The 21608-nt window shown below is 40.6% G+C and overlaps 1 protein-coding gene and 1 long non-coding RNA gene across 2 annotated transcripts in view; both read right to left on the bottom strand.

Annotated features, from left to right (window-relative positions):
• The window catches only part of arnt2 (aryl-hydrocarbon receptor nuclear translocator 2), a 67028-nt gene that overhangs the window by 12366 nt on the left and 33054 nt on the right, over positions 1-21608 (bottom strand). Inside the window, exons 9-17 of the mRNA XM_032536550.1 lie at positions 17890-17966; positions 15034-15168; positions 13622-13696; positions 7678-7829; positions 7277-7352; positions 6510-6633; positions 6205-6307; positions 4702-4840; positions 2684-2834 (exon numbers count right to left, since the gene is read on the bottom strand). Coding sequence (XP_032392441.1) covers positions 2684-2834; positions 4702-4840; positions 6205-6307; positions 6510-6633; positions 7277-7352; positions 7678-7829; positions 13622-13696; positions 15034-15168; positions 17890-17966 — 1032 coding nt within the window. The remainder of the gene's footprint in view (positions 1-2683; positions 2835-4701; positions 4841-6204; positions 6308-6509; positions 6634-7276; positions 7353-7677; positions 7830-13621; positions 13697-15033; positions 15169-17889; positions 17967-21608) is intronic.
• LOC116702416 (uncharacterized) lies at positions 19815-20275 on the bottom strand. The gene is made up of 2 exons (XR_004335160.1): positions 20232-20275; positions 19815-20044 (listed from the first exon to the last, which is right to left on the bottom strand). It is a non-coding gene; the product is annotated as an uncharacterized LOC116702416 (long non-coding RNA).

The raw sequence follows: 21608 nt of genomic DNA, 5'->3' as shown, positions 1-21608 counted from the left end.
GAGCTCGGAGTAGAGCCGCTGCTCCTTTGGTTCGGGCATCTGGTAAGGATGCCTCCTGGGCGCCTCCTTAGGGAGGTGTTCCAGACATGTCCAGCTGGGAGGAGGCCTCGGGGAAGACCCAGGACTAGGTGGAGAGATTATATCTCCAACCTGGCCTGGGAACGCCTCGGGATCCCCCAGTCGGAGCTGGTTGATGTGGCTCGGGAAAGGGAAGTTTGGGGTCCCTTACTGGAGCTGCTGCCCCCGCGACCCGATACCGGATAAGCGGATGAAGATGGATGGATGGATGGATACTACTGTACATGCTACATCTTGGCCGAATCAGTTTGTGCTGCTAGTGTAGTAGGCAGTTTTGAACGAAGTCCATGGGTTCCCACTGTCTCTCTCTCCCTACATCTGGCATCCACCCTGCATCATTGTCATTTGATTTTCAGCTCTGTTGTATGCTATAGTTGAAACACCTTTCAGTTTCAACTCCTCTCTGGTGACAGCATGGGGAGAGTGACACATTTCAGCTCTATTGTTCATTCTCTTTTCCAAAACAGAAAAGCCAAAAATGTTTGCCAATTTATATACAAATGTAACTAGGAATAATTAAAAGGGTTCAGTGATAATATGGTTTGTTGGCAGTATAGTTTAAGGACTTATGGTGACAATCAATGACGTACATATGGCAAGAATTGGGCATTGAGAACCGGTTCCAACATCATCAGTTCCAAATTTAACACGTGCAACTTTTGGTTTCCGTAGCGGGCTCTGTACTTCTAGGCGCTCGTTGGCTTGCAGCTGTGGAACAGAGTAAGCGGCGCTCTTAAGCGCTTTATTTCACGCAGAAAACGCTTAGTAAAACTGAATCAAAATCAAAATTGAATAAAAGTAAAAATGATACTCTTATCTGTGAAATAAGGATGTGACCTGTTTGAAATCCTTCCCTCAAAGAATCAGAATCGAGAATGAATAAGAACCGGAATAGAAAGGAAGAATCAGGTTGGAATCAGAATTGTTAAGTAAGGACTAGTGCCCGATGAGGTGTCCATTTTCTGGTATTAATGGATGGCGGCGAAGCGTGAACCGTCCAACGCCAAAGTTCATTAAAACCTGACAATGGTGACCTCAAAGGGCATTAACCCGTATACCACTGCCTCAAATATTTTTAAACATTAATTCATATTTTAATACATTTTACTATCGAATTCTAAAGTTTTTCCAAACAATAACTCTGTTTACCTGGTTACGCCTGAGAGTTTGACTAATACCTGGAACAATCATTGCCATCCTATAAGGTTTTTGTGCAATGCAAACGTTGTTCACTGCTTCAGGGAATAGAACGGACCTTAGGTACAACTTGCCACCCTTAGCAATGTGAGATATTTATAGTCTGTTCAGTACGCCATAGAACCCTTCAGCTTAGCTACAAGCCAGAGAGCTAACACTATGCTAGCAAGATGCAAAGTCAATAACATTGTGTACTGCTGGCAATCAGTAAAAATAATTTTACAGTATGTTTAACAAAAAGACATCCTAGCTGTCCAGCTATGTCATTGTCCACAAAACAATATAAAGACTTTTACGAACGAATTTTATCCACGATGTGTGACGTTACTGTCGGCCGCAGCCTGAAGTAGCGACCTGAACAGTGAACTGGATGTGAGAAAACGTTATTCGCTGTGAAACAAAGTCATTCCAGATGGGCAGTGTCACTTACTTCCTGCAGCTTGTGTGCTAGCGCCATCCTGTGGTGTTCAGAGGATGAGGCCCTGAAGCACTACACAGTGTTCGAAATAACACATTCACATTTTCTTTTTGTTTTTAGGTAGAACATTCATTTAGAACAGTAAACAGTTTCACTGGAACTCCTTTAGTAGGTGTCCTATGACATCCTGCAGCCAATCAAAATTGAGTATTCACCCAGACCATGGTATAAAATCAAAAGGATGCCCAACCTGCATTAAGCTGTTAAAAATGTGTGGCGTCCAAAGGTTTGTCTGATGTAATGTAGAACAATGGTCTTTGATTGCTTTAAATGCAATTTTGTATTGCTATTCATATTTGCTATTTTGTGGTATATCATAGTTTTCTATGTTTTCAATGTCACCAAGCCCTACCTAATAAGATTTCATGGGACAGAACCTGTGTTGTAGATATGTTTCATTCACATGTTCCTCTGTTTCTGTGTTCATGATATTATGTTTGCACACAGACAGATACAGACACACAGAGACTTCAACAGCAAATGTACACTACCGGTCAAAAGTATGGGGCCACTTACAAATTTCCATTCCATCCGATGTTAGACAGAATACCAGCTGATCTGAGTGGGGCGCTGATCTTTAATGCAATATCTACATTGCCCATTATCAGCAACCATTCATCCAATGTTCCAAAGGCCCATTCTGTTCACTAATCTGATATAATTTAAAAAAAACTAACTGAGAAAACATTGGAGAACCCTTTTGCAATTATGTAAGCACATAATGTAATATGAAAACTGCTGCGCTGGTTAAAAAAACAATGCAACTGATCTCAGCTGGTATTCTGTCTATAATGGAGTGCAATGGAAATTTCGAAGTGACCCCAAACTTTTGACCGGTAGTGTATGTCCTAAAGTCCACACCACACAGGTGGGAAATTACAATACATCACCCAGTAATAAATGAGGATAAAAAAGAAGAGAAAGGCTCACCAAAAGCTGTGCTGCGGTTTGTCAGTCCTGAGTAGGCGTTGCCACTGGGGGAGGAAGTGGCCGGGGATGACAGGGGACTGTAGGAGGCCGGGTCCGTCTGGTAGCTGTGGCCAGAACCAATACCAAAGGGACTGGACTGGGTTTTACTGGGCTGGGGAGCACAGATATTGGTTACCTATACAGTATATCAGTGTCCGTGTACAGCAGGCTTCACAGCTCACTGCACTTTGGCTTTTTTTAATTAGGCTTCCTGAAAACACACTATGATTACTTATGTATGCCTACCATATGCATTAAATATCCAAAAGATTTTTTATTCCAAATTTGAACATGTTTTGTGATTAATTGAAATAAGTTTAAACCATTTTTAGAAGCATAAAAAATATCTGACACATAATTTTGTTAGTTTATGTGCCACATAAACATTATTTCCATGAGTTGGCCAAACTACAAGATGAAACTCTGCCATTTGAGAAATGTGCTCTGCCTATGAACCTGATCCAGCTGCTGTATTTGGGTAACAGGTAGTAAGCACCAGCAAATGTTTGCAAAAAAAATGTCAAAGAAGCTTCATGTAAGAAACGTCAATTAATGCCTATGCAGCTACAATGACTAACTCAGGTACGTCATTTCTGGGTTTATTGTTGGTTAGAGACAAGCATTTGAAATTATTTACACATATAATAATAATAATAATAATAATCGGGCGCCCAGATAGCAGTTGGTAGAACAGGAGCCCATATTAGGGATTTACTCCTTGACGCAGCGGGCCCGGGTTTGACACCGACCTGTGGTCCTTTGCTGCATGTCATTCCCCCTCTCTCTCCCCTTTCATATCCTTGGCTGTCCTGTCAAATAAGGGACTAAAAATTCCCAAATAATAATAATAACTTAAAGCGTCTTTCAAGGTACCCAAGGACACTCTACATGAAGGAAAAACAAGCAACGCACGAACAAAACAAAACAAAAAAATGGAATTAGTGGTGGTTTTCATTAGTTAATTTCAATTGCCTTTAATGTGAAAAAAGCCATTCTACAGTACTCGTTGTTCACAAAACACTTTGTTCAATTATTGTATTACAAAACTTACTTCCTATGTACTATTATTTACTGTTTAACTGTTTTTAGGTCCTCATTAAATGTTTCCATAGACAATATTTTTTGACTCACAGTATGTGACTCTCCTGGTTTAATCATCAGTCAGAAACATTAACAATAATAACTTTGATAAAAAGCAGATGCAACTGTGTTGAGAAATTTTACAGCAGCAGCCGCTTAACTGAACTTTGAGGATTTCAGTACTATTATATACGGACAGGGTTGCTGCTTTTTATGACATTATATTTTAAAACCCTACACACTGATGTTTCTTTACTTTGCTCCAGTCACACTCAGCTGTTGCAAGGACGTCAGCCCAAAATACATGGTAGGGGCTAGTTGTGGCTCCAAAACAACTTGATGATTTGTGGAACAATCTTTCATTCCTTAGACACAAGTCATGGTTTTAGACAAATGGGCTTTTCCCATATTGGGCAACTGCATTAAAGAATTCCAGGTTTATCTACGTACTGCAGGGCACATCTATCACCCAGTATGATGTCTTAATGGCTGTTGTGTTTAGAGATGGTGAAAACATATAACTCTCTTTTTCCCTCATATCATCTGGCTCTAGTTATTGTGATGCAGTTAGTGGTTCCTTAAAAACACAACATTTAGTCCAATAGAATGACCTGACAAGTTCAGCAGTGTGTTTGGAAGACAGATGAGCCTGTTAAGAAACATATGCTCAGCACATTTCATTAGCAAGATTATGAAACACATACACACACACACACACACACACACACACACAAAAATGACCAATAAGATAAGACCATCTGTTAACAGAGATCAGAGATAGGAGTCTGGGGAGAGAAAATTAGTTTGGCAGTCATGGCTGACTTTATTATTGCTACAGAGAGCAATGGTTTCACATACAGTAATAATTGTGTGTGTTTGCTTTCATTTGTGTGTGTTACCTGTCCAGAGAAGGGGGGTCGGTTGCCTGACCATGCCACCTGGCCGGGATTGAGCTGTCTGGAGATCTGAGCTAGATTCTGATTGGATGACCCTGATGGCTGAATGTCGTTCACACCGGGGACATGGATCACAGAGGAACTGTGAGCACATAGACAGCCAGACAGACAGACAGACAAACAGACACACACACACAGACACACACACACAGAGTCAGTCAGTCAGGCTTCACTTTCCTCTATAGACACACTACTATCACACCACTGGCCTAGTCTCGCTTTGCCAGACCCTCCTCAAAAGCGCACTGAAAGAAGGTCTGGCTACTGTACATAGCATTTGGGGATGGGAGGAAAACATTCTCTGGTTTAATGGCATTTCTTTAAACCAATCAGAATCGTCATGGGCGGTGCTAAACTCTGCCCAGAGCCACTGCAAAATAGTCATGCGAGAGAAAAGATTGGACAGATAGTCTAGCTAGCTGTCTGGATTTACCATGCAGAGATCTGAGGAGCAGTCACTTTGTAACACACGTTATAAAGCTTGCCTAGCTGCTAGTGTGGCATGCCCTCATACTCTGCAACGGACTAGCTAGCAGTGCTTACCTAGGTACTGCGTATGTGCAACTCCCAACAAAGACGGAACAGAGATGCCTCACTCGGTAGCCAAAGCAGAGAGCTCAACACAAAAGAGGAGCTGCAGCAATGTGCAGTACAACACAAATATAGTGTTTTTTTGTTAATTAAACCACATAAACCTATTCTGGCACAACCTCTACATACAAAAATGAATCTGAAAATTATAATTAAAATTAAACTATAACTTCACAGTACACTTGGCCCCTTACTACCCAGTCTGATTGAGAAATTCTTTTCAGCTTGGCGTTGGAAAGTTTACAACCGCCAACCACATACCCCCATGCCTCTTCTGCAAACAATAGAAGATGGAATTGCTTGTGATGTGAATGAGGTGATGTGGCTAGACCCTAACAGGAGGCGGGATCAATAAACCATCCACCCCATCCTTTACAAACCACAAAACCACTAAAAAAAATGTATTTCAATTATTTGTAAGTATTTTTTTTATTATTATTTTTTTTACAGTAACATGTATTGATTACGGTACCGTATTTTATTTTGGTTTCAAATTCATTGCATTCATTGAAATGTCAGTAGATGTTCTTTACTGTAACAATATTTTACAGAAGACTGTATGAGAAAATAGGTATACAAAGTATTAAAAAGAGCAGTGTTTTTAATAAAGTACATCAGTGTGTTGTTGCTGCTTTACAAGAGTGGTGCATGTGACTATCATTTTGTCGCAAAAATGCCATTTTGAGAAAGGATTGTTTCATTTTGATTGCAGTTTCCTACTGACATAGAAGTAAGATATATACACCGTGTAAGCAGTCGGCAAAAAACTGTAAGTACACTCCCACCGCAACATAACTCTGCAGCAAATCGCCAGATGGCTTTTTATGGTCTGAATGGGCCCTAACACACATGTACCTGAAGCTTTTGCCGGAGTGTCCCTGCTGGAAGGGAGAGCTCTGCGAGTAGAGCTGTTGGCCTCCAGCTGTGGAGGAGGGAACCATCATCTTCTTATCTCCCGCTACACAAACAAACACACACATACCAGGGTCAGGATTTTAGAAATAACAGAGAGGAAAGACAGCAGGTTATAAAAAAAAGACAGTAAAGCTAAACAAGCAACTATCAGGACATATGTGTGTGTGTGTGTGTGTGTGTGTGTGTGTGTGTGTGTGTGTGTGTGTGTGTGTGTGTGTGTGTGTGTGTGTGTGTGTGTGTCGTACAGCCAGAGATGCCAGTGTACATCTCAGCAAAGCGTGGGTCTCTCTCCTGGGAGAACAGGATTTCTGTCTTGTCGATGTTCTTCCCAGCCTCATGGACTCCACTGCTGACGCTAGCCACAGGCACCTGAGGGTGGGGTGGGGTAGGGTCAGTATGAGAGCATATCGGATGACGTTAAGGATGATAGACCTAGGTCACAAAAATGTACACAAACAACCCACAAGCACAAGTACAACGGATGTCAGAGGAGGCAGCACTGAGCAGATTGATCCTTTTTCTCCAACATGGAGGCATGTTGCTGCTAGTTTGCTAATCTGGCATATGTGTCTGTCTGTGTATCATGTCTGTCGCTATGTCTGTCTATGAAACGCATCGCAGAGTGCAACGCTTAATGTATGGTTGGCGTGTTATTATTATGAAATGACGTACCGCGGTTGTTGTTTCCAGCGCAAATGCTCTGCAAGCTGTGACGGCGCGGGGTTGTGCACTCTAAGCACTCCTGCAATTAAACTCCATGCCTTCTCTTGTCTGGCGTTGTCTTTATAAAAATCAGTGTTTTATGTTTTTCCACCTTCAAGATGATCTCTGGTCGTGAAAAAAGACCTGACGCATTTCTTTAGCGGAGCGGAAAGCCCCTTCACGCACGTTTCTGGGATGCGCTGTGGCGCAGCTAGTGGAATATCAGACGTTGACTTGAATGGCAGTGATTGCCCTCAGTGAAAAGTAGGGGTGAGTGTGACCATGAAGTGTCTCTAAAGCAGAGGGTTACCTGGGAAAGATCATATGCAGTCAGTCCATCCCTCTGGTGAACCTCTAGCTCGGCCTGCTGCTGCTGCTGTAGCTGCCTGCCAAACACAACACACCACATACACCATCAGCACCTCGGCCTGACACAAACAGCACGTTGTTGAATTGAAGCTAACTTCATTTTTAATTTGACATAATAAGTAACTAAAATTAAAAATAAACATTGATTAAAACATATAATTCATGTAAATGATAAGTGACACCAATAGAAACAGCCCGGCCAGAGAAGAACGATAGTTACGTGTTGTTACACCAGATTGTATGAGTACAGGCGTAGCCCTCTACGAGCTGTGTGTAGTGTGTGTGTGTGTGTGTGTGTGTGTGTGTGTGTGTGTGTGTGTGTGTGTTTGTAAGGGAACCTACTTGACGTTGGTGTTGGTGCAGATGATATATTCTATCTCATCAGAGTATGGGTTCTGGAAGGTGAAGCTGCTGGTTCGGATGAGCATCCATTCCCTGTTCTTCATGCGGAAACGGTACATCACAGACAGAACCTGACCCTTCAACTTCACCACCTACAGAGGGAGGGAAACCACTGATCAATATCACTGTTTTTAATACTTCCTAATTATCCAGGTGGAGTCTGGAGGTGACGAGTAGCAGCGATTGAAACTACAGTGACAACAGCCTTCTCTACTTCTTATTACAATTCCATTACCATCACAATGTTCTTCATTCGTAGTTAACAATTTCCAGGGTGGTTGCCTGAAAGTGAAAAGTTGTCTACATGAAACCCTCTGAGGCATTCCTGAGACAAGAACAGAGGGCGAACCCATGTTTTCCATTTCCGTTTTACAACTTGTCAACAAAACCACTTTAATCTGAGGAGGGAGACTTGTAAAGAATGTAATTAGCAGCTGTTTGAAGCGTTTTTCGCTGTATTATGTACTTGCTGTGGCAAGCTGTTACCAATACTGTAGTCCCTAACTTTCTCCCTTGAGCTCACCGTTTCAATACTTTAAGCTTATCAAGCCAGCTCTGACATCCAGTATGATACATGCTGAATTTGTAAATTGGTTAACATTTCACATATAACATTCTCAAGCTGTATGTACAGGTTGTGAACATTAATTATGCTGACACTAAAAACTGTAGTATTTCTGCCTTCTCAGCCAACAAAAAGTGTCAACAGATCTGAACTGAATCTTTATACAGTATATATATAGTATATATATACCCCCCAGTAAATGTAATACAAAAATCTTTTGCCACATGGCACCGTTTTGTCATTGATTACATCCCACTTTTTTAGTAATACAACAGATACCTTATTTATCGATATTGATTGATTTCAATGTTGATCAATCCAACACCAAAGATTCTTTTGTATCTTAAAATAATGTCTAGAAAATCATGTCAGTGGTTCATTAACTTGTTGGAAAAGACATAAGAATAATGATAATGGTAACAGTAATGGACAATTCCCCTCCCAACCTGTAGGGGGAACAAAGGGGAAAAGTGCTTTTGTACCTACTGTAAAGGTGCTGATTGACAAGTAGCTAATGATAATGCTTATGTAATTCTTGGTGGGTAACGTAAGTTTACGACACCGTTCAACACACTCATTTATTTTTAGTATGATTGTTTTGACCGTGGTGAACAACTCTGGGCTAACCCACAAATTCATCAGTAACGTTAATTAGTTAATCTAATGGTAATTTAGCTAGCTAGCACACCCCTGTCTTCTGCCTCACTCTCCTGGCAATGCAAGGCTTCAGTCGGGATGAGAGCTGACAACAGCCCCTGGGACACATCTATTCCACAGTCAGCCCCCAGCCAGCTAGCAACCATTCACTATCATTACAGCCCCAGGCCGGGGACACATCCACAGTCAGCCCCCAAGCAGCTAGCAACCATCCCGGTCAACACTTAACTCCGATGCTAAGGACGCTAACAGCAGTTTATTGAACCGTCGGGAAACAGACCCAGGCCCGCGATTCAAAACAGCGGCCACTCGTAATGTTAGCTACACCTCTGTTAGCGTTACCGGTGCCCCCTCTTTCGCTTTTAGTCGTCTTTACAGTTAGCTAAATTTACCAGACAAAACAAGGAATACGGCACCAAAAGGACTACTAGTAATTTAAAGATGTGGTAGCACTGGATCTGGACAAGAAGGATAACTCTGGAGTTGGAAGGGGTGTGTTGCGATTCTGCCTTCTCCCACCGCAACACAGATTTGTGTACACACACACACACACACACACACACACACACACACACACACACAACACACCTGTGTATATACAAGCCCATTGAGAAAAATGTTTCATCAATTTTTACTAAGACCTTTGACATACCTGCTGGTTTGATTGCTATGATTTATGGCTGGAGGTTATAAATGTAAAAGACCCCACACACAACAACATGTTGATACATACATTTGTTTCTACAGTGTGTGTAAAGAGCAATACTTTTCCCAGAACAGCACACCACACACAAACAGAGTCCCGAATCTTATAACTGGAAATGGTGCGCAAATAAAGGTGACTTTAGAGTATACAAACATGGCAGAAGACAGCACTGGTGAGAAGTCTGGCTCCTCCACATAGCATTCTAGGATGGGAGGAAAACATGCTCTGGTTTAATGGCATTTCTTTAAACCAATCACAATTGCCTTTGGCGGTGCTAATCACCCGACAAAAGCAGCAGTGTCAAATAGCTGTCTGGATTTACCCTGCAGAGATCTGAGGAGCGTTAACCTTAGTCCTCAGAAAACACAAAGGAAGTCCAAGGCAACGGATATCTGACCTAAATTAGTGAAATCTGATGGATTTTTCGGCGGGAACAGAGCAATCCCAGAAGCAGCACTTCACGGACATACAGTTGTGTCCAGAGTAAAAGCAGTAGGGCTGCACGATTATGGCCAAAATGATAACCACGATTATTTTGATGAAAATTTTTATTGCAATTATTCTCACGATTATTTGTTGATTTTTAACCAAAACAAATTTTATCGTCACGTAGGCTATTTATAACTGCGAGAGGGAGTGTGATGGACGCTACTCACAGAGAGACGGCTGATCACTATGAACAGGTCCAGCACGGGTCAAATGGCGGATACACACGTTGTGTGTATGACACGTCTGTATCTTCACTACGCTGCATTTTTATGAACTGTGATATTCTAGCAATGGGTCACATCTCTGGTCCTGGTCCAGGTCCAGGTCCAGCAGCTCCGTCTCACACGCTATTACTCTACCAATCGAAGTTAGTTGCATTCAATAACTTCTTCTGTGTTCTTCACCGTAGCGGCCGCGATAGCAGCGGAAACACTGGTACAAATACAGGTTTGCCTCTCACAATATACAGCTGTGTTAATAAAAAATTTAAACCGTGGATAAATGTCAGAAGTGTGGACGGGCGCGGAGTAAGAAGAGAGAGAGCAGAGGAGAGATTTAACACAGGCACGGCTTTACAGACGAAATGGGTCATGTAACGCGAAATTAAACCATATCCATATAAACAGCATTACGGATGCGAGGACATTAGCACCGGTGCGTCCTAGAGGAGCTAACAGACGCTACTAGCACCGACTAGCACTGGTCACTGCTGTCCCAACAACAGATGGGACAAAATGTTGCGTTTACTGGTAAACTGGTAAACCTTGAGACCGACGTATAACCGACTGCTATCTGTTGAGTTTTCCTCCCGTTACTCTGATCTCTGTGACTGTCTACATCTAGAAACTAAGCTGCACGGGGTGCAGGGAACTACTTAGACTGGCTCATGATCAGACGGTAGTAGCAGTAGATTGGCTTTGCAAAAAAAATGACTGAAAAAAAAAACAATTTCAAAAAATTGAAATGACGCTTTAAAAAAAATAATCGCTCGATCACGCAAATGTGATCGTGGGAAGTCAAAATCATGATCGCGATTAAAATTCGATTAATTGTGCAGCCCTATAAAGCAGTGTGTTTAAAAAAGTGAATAATGCTCAAAATCCTTAGAATAGCTATTAATTTCATAAGATCAATGCACATTCAATTCCAAATCAAAACATAACCAAAATTGTTCAAGTTCTTGTTCTACCTTTGCAGAAAGTGAAGAAAAAGGAATACTAGGCTTTTACTGTATAAACTTAAAAATGTCTCATGGAGTCGACCAATTTCTGGCACATATGAACAGGTATTCCAGCCCAGGACGATTGAACTACATTCCACAATTCCTCTCCAGTACTGGGTTTGGCCTCAGAAAGAGCATTTTTGATGTCACCCCACAAGTGTTCTATGGAATTGATGTCTGAGGATTGGGGTGGCCACTCCATAACATTAATTAACAAGATTTTGCTTGCTTACTGGTGTGTTTTGAGTCATTGTCTTGTTGAAAGATCAATTTCAAAGACATTTCCTCTTCAACATAAGGTAACATGACCTCTATAAGTATTTTGATGTATTGAAACTGATCCATGATCCCTGGTATGTGATAAATAGGCCCAACACCACAGTATGAGATACAGACCCATAACATGATGTCAGCACCACCATGCTTTACTGTCTTCACAGTGTACTGTGGCTTGAATTCAGTGCATGGGGGTTGTCGGACAAACTGTTTGCGGCCCGTAGACCCCAAAAGAACACTTTTACTCTCATCAGTCCACAGAATGTTGCCCCATTTCTCTTTTGGCCAGTCAACGTGTCCTTTCAAATTTCAACCTATTCAGTACATTTCTTTTTTCAGCAATGGGACTCTTCGGGGGGCGGGGGCTTCTAGCTGATAGATTTGCTTCACACAGCCTTCTTCTGATCGTAACAGTACTCACAGGTGACTTTAAGTCTTCTTTGATTTTCCTGGAGCTGATCTTTGGTTGAGCCTTTGCCATTTTGTTGACCGTTTTTTTCACATGTCATTCATGCTTTGGATGCCATTTCAAGGCATTTCAAATTGGCTGAGCAGCTTATAATATTCTGCACTTCTTCATATGTTTTCCCCCCTCGGATCACCTTTTTAATCAAAGTCCGCTGTTCCTCAGAGCAATGTCTGGAACAACCCATTTTGCTGAGTAAGTCAGTGTGAACCGGCATGCACAACATTTTCTTCCTTCCTTCCTTAAATATGGGCCATAATTGACACCTGTTTCTTCACAGAATCAATTGCCTCACCAATTGAACACAACACTGCTATTATTTTGAACATGCCCCTTTCAATTACAGATTCAGTTACACAGAATGAGCAGCATGCATGTCACAACTGTTGGGTGTGTTGGTTTTCTATGACTCTACAACACTTACTAGTAAATTATTTGCCATGTAGAAATATCACTTCCACCAAAAAATATGATTTAGGAAGTTAGTGATGTTGGACTGCTATTATTTTGAACACAACTGTAGACTAAGATAACCCATTAACAACGCTGTAGGGCGGGTAAGGCCCTTGCACACTCCAAAATGTACATACAAAACAACGACCATACGTTATGTTAATCATGTTTACATCAATTGTTTGCATTTGTCCACATCCGTAGCAAACATTTTGATGTGTTTGGACAAAGAAAGGGTATGAGCCTATCCAGAGATGCAGCACAGAAAGATGCTTGCAAAGTGCAACGTATCATTTCATAACTCAAGATAGTCTGCTGTCAAGATGATAATGCACAGTAGGATGGTGATGAAGAGAATGGAACAGGGGAATATGAGAACGCAAACAGAAAAAGGAGAGCGCAGAGAGGACAGGCAGAGGTAACGTGAGGGAGAGGGAGAGAGAGGCAGAGCGATAGCAGTGTCCTATTTTGTATTGTTTTTGCAAAAGATTTCGCACCACATTAATTACTACGGATCAGACTGAGTGTGCAAGGACCTTTACAGTTGAGCACGGTTCTTCTGCAGACGCCAGGTCACCCCGGTGAGTGTGAGCTAACCATGAAGCTAACTAATGCTCTGTTTGCACTGTAGCCGTACATTTCTGTGAAAATGGGGAAATATGTGAGTGATCACATCACTGGTCACAGAGTTTAACCAGCCCTTTCAATATTTCACTGCCATAAAGAAGGACATGCACTTGTTCTCACAGACTTTCTCTGTTGATGTGGAAGGTGTACAGGAGGACATTCAGTTGGAGCGTTCAGAAATGTGTACAGAAATGCAACGTGATGATACTTTCTGAAGTCGCCTACAGCAGCTCCAACTGTCTGAGTTCTGGTCCAAGATTATACACTTTTTTCTCCATGTGGACCCTGGCACGAGAAACACCCATTTCTTAAACATTCTAATCATCCCATTTCTCAAGTTTTAACCCCATGATCTCTGCTGTTCTTTTCCCCCTGACTAAAATAAGCAACCTTTCGGTCCAATTAACCGCTGCAGCTACCTACCTGTTGGAAACTTTCCCTCAGGTGACTCTGGTCCTCGGGATGGCAGAACTCCAGGATATCTTTCCCCAGCAAGTCCTACAGGACAGGATTACAGTCAGTTAACAGAAATATGTCCTCATTACACAAAGGGTTTCTTTAACCAAACACAAAAAAACAACAGCTATTTCCTACCACATATTGTATTGTACAGCAGAAATGCGTTGCCCACGGATTTGTTTTCTTCCATTACATAAACTTATATTCAAAAACAGTTCAGTCGTGTTTTGTTTTTTTTGTCACAAATAGGCCGCTTTACCTTTGCTAATAATATGTTACAGTCAAATATTATTTAATATACCATTAGGAGCAAAAGCGGGCTCACAGAAATAGCTAACACTGTCAGCAATATTATACGGAACCCCCAGAGACAGCTGGTGGAGCTATACACCACACAAACCAAGAGGACAGCAACATTTATATTTCAGGACCCATTGTACGCTTTGTTTTATTAATTTGTGAAACTCCCTTTAGGAAGATGATATACAGTACCTACAGCAGTGAGAAACATCTTTCAAACAAGTTTTCTTACATCCTCTGTCATCACATTAAACAAATTACTTTTACTTTTACATAAATTGTTAATATATTAGCACTTTAATCCCAACGGTTTGGCCCACTTATTACTTATGTTTTGTCTTTACCTCATGTATTCTAACCCATGGCAGAGGAGTTTTTTATATGTATAATATGTAACAAGACCAACATTTTGTTATTTATTTTGTTGAGTTGTGTCCTAACATTACCCCTAATGTTTCCAACAACATTCAAACCCAGATCTGTGACATTTTTGCTGTTTTTTCAAGTATATTCTTTGGGCATTTTAGGTCTTTATTTTGACAGGACAGCTGAAGACATGAAAGGGGAGAAAGAGGGGAACGACATGCAGAAAGGCAAGCAGTTTGGAGTCAAACCCGCTGCAGCTGCGTTGAGGAGGAAACCTCTATAAATGGGCGTGCGCTCCACCAACTGAGCTACCCAGGCGCGCAAAGTCATTTACATTTTGTCGCCTGTCAATGACCCACATGTGTCAGGGTTGTTGTCTGCCAGAAGCTGTCTTTTTTTCTGTTTTTAACAACAACAATCTGTATGTTTCATAATCGGACCTCTGGCTCGTAAGTCTAATCTTAATGCAAGCCTGTTTCCAATACAATACTGGTTTTCTGCAGCTGAAGTAAAGCAATGATTTACCACAAAGACAAATATTTATACCATGCTCATGAAAGGCTAATGTTGGTAACATTATGAATTGAATATGTTGAAAGGCAAATATTCCCTTTGCACGCAACTTGCATGCAAACAGATAACGTTCCTATCTCTAAGATGAATGTTCAGAACATTATGAGTACAGAGTCCCTTTGCTCCTCAGAACTAACCTGAGGCTGGTAACCAATGACGTTGATGCAGCGCGGGTCGACGAAAGTGATGACACCATCCGAGTTGTGACGTGACAGGAACTCTGTAGGTACGGACAGGCCATTCATGTCCATAGAGACTGGAGAGCTGGTCACCTGAGGGAGGATGCAGACAAATTTAACATGAATCATTTAGACATAGGGACAATGATATTCAGCAAGGGAAATGGATAGTTGGAGCACAAATACAACTACACCCGATTAAGGGCTGAACGATATGAGGAAAATATGCAATATGCGAGAACATTGTTGAATTGTTGAACATTACTTGCCATAAATAAACAGATATTAAAGTGAACTTAGTTCTGATGCTTTCAGTATTCTGATAAATCATATAAAGTTGTTGTTGAATTTAAAACAAATGAAAGGAAATAATTTTGAACATACATTTAATGAACAAATTGAACATATAAAAAGGCAGCACTAACAAAAGATTGACAGTTACATTTTAAAGTGCAGTTAAAGTCTCTTTTGTGGTGTGTGTATATTGCAGTCGGGCTGTATAAAACAATATATTGTACAGCCCTAACCGGTATTTTTACACAAGAGTTTACTGTTGACCACTGGCATTGGTGTACACTCAAGACTAACAAAACCGTCTAAAATTAGTCCCTCTATTTATAGTGACTGTCAATAGTGGCGCAATGCCAACTCACTAAAGCTGACACTTGCTGAGTTTTAGTGGACTGTGACAAACTCAAGATTAACATTAAAGGTTTAATATTAATATGAGTTCTCCCAGTATGCCTATGGTCTAACAGTGGCTAGAAATGGTGATAGGTCTAAACCGAACCCTGGGTATCCTGCTCTGCCTTTGAGAAAATGAAAGCTCAGATAGGCCGATCTGGAATCTTGACCCTCATGAGCAAGGTTACCTCCCCTTTCTCAGCTTTGCCCACAGAATTTGGCCCACCCATGAGAGAAGGACATCATGGCTTTCAAACAAGCAAAGTGGCAGTTGGTCAAGGCCACACCCCCACCCTCTACCTGAATTTTGGGAAAGAGACTTCAGATACAGTAATAGGGGACCACTAAGGTCTATATAAAAGAGACTTCAGATACAGTATTAGGGACCACTAAGGTCTATATAAAAGAGACTTCAGATACAGTATTAGGGGACCACTAAGGTCTATATAAAAGAGACTTCAGATACAGTATTAGGGGACCACTAAGGTCTATATAAAAGAGACTTCAGATACAGTATTAGGGGACCACTAAGGTCTATATAAAAGAGACTTCAGATACAGTATTAAGGGACCACTAAGGTCTATATAAAAGAGACTTCAGATACAGTATTAGGGGACCACTAAGGTCTATATAAAAGAGATTTCAGATACAGTATTAGGGGACCACTAAGGTTATATAAAAGAGACTTCAGATACAGTATTAGGGGACCACTAAGGTCTATATAAAAGCATCCAAAAGGCAGCATGTCATGGACCTTTAACATTAACATCCATGATTCATTAATAGTGGAAACCAGAGCATCCATAATCAATTTTTGCTGTTGTGAATATTGCTCATTGCTAAATTGCAGCTGTTTCCTTTTATAGGGACCTGAAAGGATGTCAAAACTGGAATTGTGAACAAATATTATACTAGGAACAAATACTCCAGCTGGAAACTGTAACATACAGTTTCAAAAGTCCCAACATTACATAAACTTACATTCAGTTCTTGGAGACTTTACCTAACCATAACCTTAAATGCCAACCCAAAAATCAGCTTTTCTCAATGTGGACACGGCTTTTGTCTGGAATGTGACCCAGGAGGTAGCCTAATGAGACCTAATTAAGAGCAACAAAAGTGAACCAGTGATTCGCTGCAGGGTTGTGCGGTGGTTGGAGTGTCACTTAAATGGCCCATTTGTATGATGTCCTGTTGCTTTCTTTAACCCTCATTGTAGCCCAAGTAGACTTTATATTTCACAGTTTTGTTCCGTAAGATCATTTTAAAATCTTGACATTATTGACTGCACTTGAAGGCAACGTCATTTCCCGGAGAAAGAGTGAAAGAAAAGAGACAGAAGGACTGAGAAAACAGTCAGCTGTTCCACAAACTCCTGGGCACTTCAGTTGTTGTGTTTGGTGTTTTTACCCTCCTGTTGTCCTCGGGTCAAATTTGACCTGTTTTCAAAAGGTTTCTATATTATAAATTTGGGTTTCTTTCAAACAGATTGTCAAAAGAAATAACGTGGAGGTTCCCTGCAACGCTCTGTACAAATAAAAACAAATGATCAGCTCCCTACTTTAAATGAATTTTGATGTTTTATTAAATAGCATCTGAATTTTTATTTTTTATAAAAGAACGTTGAAAATAGCTTAAAAAATGTGGGAAAAATGCATAGAGTGACATATATAACGTGGAAAAAAAGTGATAAAAAACATTGAAAAAAGTGAAAAAATGTCAAAAACCAACAAAGGTGTCAATAAAAAAAATTAACAAAATACTTTTTTTTACATTTTTTACATTTTGACCCAGAAAAACTAAAAGTTGCACGGTCAACGGGAAGACAGTACAAGGGCTAAAACTTTCTTGTGGCAGCGATAGAGGGCAGTGATGTTTCCTTTTTCCTGTACGGGACTCTCACACTGCCTAAAAACCATTGCTCAACACACACAACAGGTCTGATCTCCGGGTACATGATTGGCCGCTCCCACTGCACCTCCACACTGCTTCAGCCCGAACACGCTAACCCAATTCAAAATGATTGGAAAGACCGTGTCGGACAGACGCGCACACGCACACACCACGTATGATATGATATTTCATTCAGGAGAGTCAAAATGGTCCAATTGACCGGGGCACCACACACACCTGCAGTCTTCCGATGGCAACCAGACAGTATTTTCCAGTCTGACCTGCCTCTGTGTCTTCTTCAGGTATAGTCATACCTTGGAGAGAGACATAGAGAGAGAGAGACAGAGAGAGACAGAGATTAGTTGTGTTTTGTCCGAACATTTGGACAAATTGCATGTTGAAGCTTTGGCAACATTGTTATTGAAACAAAGCCCCTTTAAATTGAATTGAGAGAGGTTTGAAACAGAGAGGCAAACAGACATTTCTCATTAAGTCTTGCCACTTGATTTTCCATTTGCTACTTGAACTTTGCGAGCAGTGAGAGGTAATCTACAGAGCCGACACAGCCACTGCTCCTCTACAATGATTTATAAGTTATGTTTTCACCATTAAGCCTACCAAAGTGAAATACAGATTTTACCCACAATACCAAACTCTGCTCGCATTTCACATTCCATTGAAACAAATATTCAAACGTGTTCCTCTCTGTCTAACACAAATCATTCAGTAAAAGAGAAGGGGGAAGCAGACAAAGACACAAACAGACATATCAATTCCATTTTGATTAAAACAGTGGTTTTGAAATCCAAGATGCTCCTCTGCCTGGCCCCACAAATCAAACTTCAAATAGTCCTTTAGATCATTTGCAACATAACATTATGTGATATTGAGAATGCAGCTAGCTGCCGAAACAACTGCTCACAATACATAGCTGCACCAATCTTCTGTTCCTACAGATCCATTCTGCAGAATACATCTTCAAGCACTTCTATCAAAACTTGTTATGCGTTGAGAAGTGTCCAGGCGCATCACAAGATGCATACATAAAGCAGAATTGTAATTAGGGCTTCATAAAATTATTTTTTGTTTGTTTTTTAATTAATTTTGTATGGATTTTGGATGCGGGCGTTTTTTTCATTAAAGAACTCTCATCATGGTTCCAGGTTGAAAAATATTTGATCAGATCCAGATCATTCTGATTTTGCAATGACCTTTGAAACCCATATTCTAATCCTTGTCTAGATAATCCCAGGTTTACCGATCCAAAGGTCTCAAAGAAGATAAATAAGTCTATAAAACATATCAAAGGTCTGTAATCGCATCCAAATAGACCTGGGTGCTGGTGAATATGCAGTAATCACAGTGCAGACATTTTAGTTTGCTGAAATTCCTTAAATTAAACTACAGCAGTTTACTATTAGCTCCTTTCCACGTTAAAACAGAACCATGACTCTGTCTTCATTTGTGAAAAATAAATTCCTCTCCTAGAACAGTTCAATCAGCACCATCTGTACGGCTGCTCAATGTCTAATGTAGCTGTGTGTCTGCAGCGTGTGTCTCTCTTAAACAATACATCTGACATTGATGAGTGTGTGTGTCTCGCGCGGTGACTGTTTGCAAGCAATATTGTGCCCAGAACATTCCAAGGAGTATTTTTAGTGCAAGGAAGTAAACCATGTGTCAATGATTTCAAAACACATATGGTGAGTGTGTGTGTATTTGTGTTATAGAGAAATATTTCAGTGTCAGGTCAAAGTTCTAAAAGGACATTTCAGACCAATGGGGGTGCATTCCAATACCTGTGTAAACAGTATGTGTATGTGTGTGTTCTACAGTTCAGTTAGAGTAAGACTGCCTTATATTAGCATACAGTATCGGGGATTAAAGTGAAAAAAAACCTTTTGACTGAACTTTTTTTTCAGGCCAAGTCAGAAGCTGTTCACATCTACCTGTACAGATTGAACCCTATTGGTTTTTAATGTACAACAACATGCAAACAGCAAAGTAAAGGGAGTATTGCGAGTTTTCTCTTTTCCTAAACAAAACAATATTAAGTACCATCCCAGGCGCAATTTTTCCTCATAGACTATAATGGGAAATCTTCAGAAAATTGCTTAACATAGCTCAATACAACCCCTATTTGGGGCCAGACTGTCTTGCCATACTTTAATATAGAAAAATTATTAAAAGTTTAGACCAAATACAAGACTTTGGCCTTAATTGGGCTAACTGGGCATTCTGATATCAAAACACAAAGTTATTATATCGTCCAGTTTTTAGACTGTTTCAGATTTTCCAATGTGTGTGTATGGGGATGAAATGTTAAGAGCCAGAGGGGAGGATAGAAGGTGGAGCTGCAGTACGATTCTCTGAAATTTTTCCAAACAAATTGCTCTCTTTTTCATTTTTATTCCTCCTACATTCAAAATGTAAGAAATCTTGTGCTGGTCGCAGACATGGAACTATAGAATCCAACAGACTTAAACATTTGGCTCTGTTCATACCAACTGTTTATACAACTGTTCATAACAATGAAAAAAAATGGAGCTGCAGTATGAGTCTCTGAAATTGTTCCAAACAAATTGCTCTCTCTTCTACAGTTTTCACTCTTCATACATCATGGAACTATAGAATCTATCGGACCTAAGCTTTTGGCTCTGTTCACACCAACTACCGATAAAAACAAAGAAAAAAAATATCTGGAAGGACACAGACGGTTCCTTGTTTGTTCCCTGCTCTGTGTTGCATATATTTGACACCGCAAACATTAAAACCACATCAATGCGTTTGCCAGACTTTTATCTCTCTGGTGATGATATTTTTGCAATTTGGACCCACGGTTTTTGAATTGCAGAACAAACTTGAGAGGTATAATTATCATTAAATGAACATGTTTGACCCATTGTAGATACTGTCTCCCCATCCCTCCACTACTACCTCACTGCGGAAATCACCATAGCAACAAGTTCTGACAAATACACTTCCTATCATGGAGACTTTTTACTGTAGGCTAGTAAAGGCCAAATGAAACATATATATATATATATGTATATATATATATATACACTGTATATATATATTATAACACAAAGGTAATATTTAGAGGCAACATGCATAAAAAGGCGTTGCAAAACTTGCAGATATGCATTGTTGTTGTATGACTCAATTTTCTGCGTGCACTGCGAGACTGGAGCAGAAAGGAGAGTAGAGAAAAGCATGATTTATGCTTCTGCGTTAAATCTACAACGTGGCTACGTACGTAGGTACATAGAGACACGGACCCTATGTCATAGCCTGATGTGCACCTCTCTGGCTCAGTAGCGTTGCATTTCCACCAACTCATTTCCCTAGTTCTCAGTCTGCATCAACAACATGAACTCAAGGAGAGGGTTCCGTTTTCCTGATACAGATTTCCGACATGCAGAAAGCACAGGGGAGACACTTTGTTTCTCTCACTATGCCTGTAGAGTCGCTACTCGCTCCGAAGATAATCACCGTCACTCACTCGCTCTACCGCACACTCCACACGCACAAAACACATGCCGGCTCTGCTATTCTCTTAAAGACATTGACGCACACACTGATGGGCAAGTATAGACTTCAGGCCACTTACGTAGGCTATGGTGAAAGCTCTTTGGATCTCACCTCCCCGCTCTATATGTAAATAAACACGTACATTGTTTCCGTTTGCATATAGGCTGGTTGTGTATGTGTATAAATGTCAGTTGTTATTTTCACATAATCATATATTAGAAACCTGACCAATTGAAAACTCCATTCTTTGTCTGTGAGTAACAATATACGTAACATGTATATTACCTTTAATGAAGCTAAAAATAACAATGTCTAACAGCAGTTGTGCAGGAGAGAAAAATGTCTCAATGTGTTCAGCTCTCAGTAAGTTTGTAGCATTTAACAGAATCGCTGCGGTTAAGTTTTGTTTACATATCTGCTTT

Source organism: Etheostoma spectabile, chromosome 15 (assembly GCF_008692095.1).
Source record: "Etheostoma spectabile isolate EspeVRDwgs_2016 chromosome 15, UIUC_Espe_1.0, whole genome shotgun sequence".
Lineage (NCBI taxonomy): Eukaryota > Metazoa > Chordata > Actinopteri > Perciformes > Percidae > Etheostoma > Etheostoma spectabile.
This window is presented reverse-complemented; position numbering and strand designations above follow the sequence as displayed.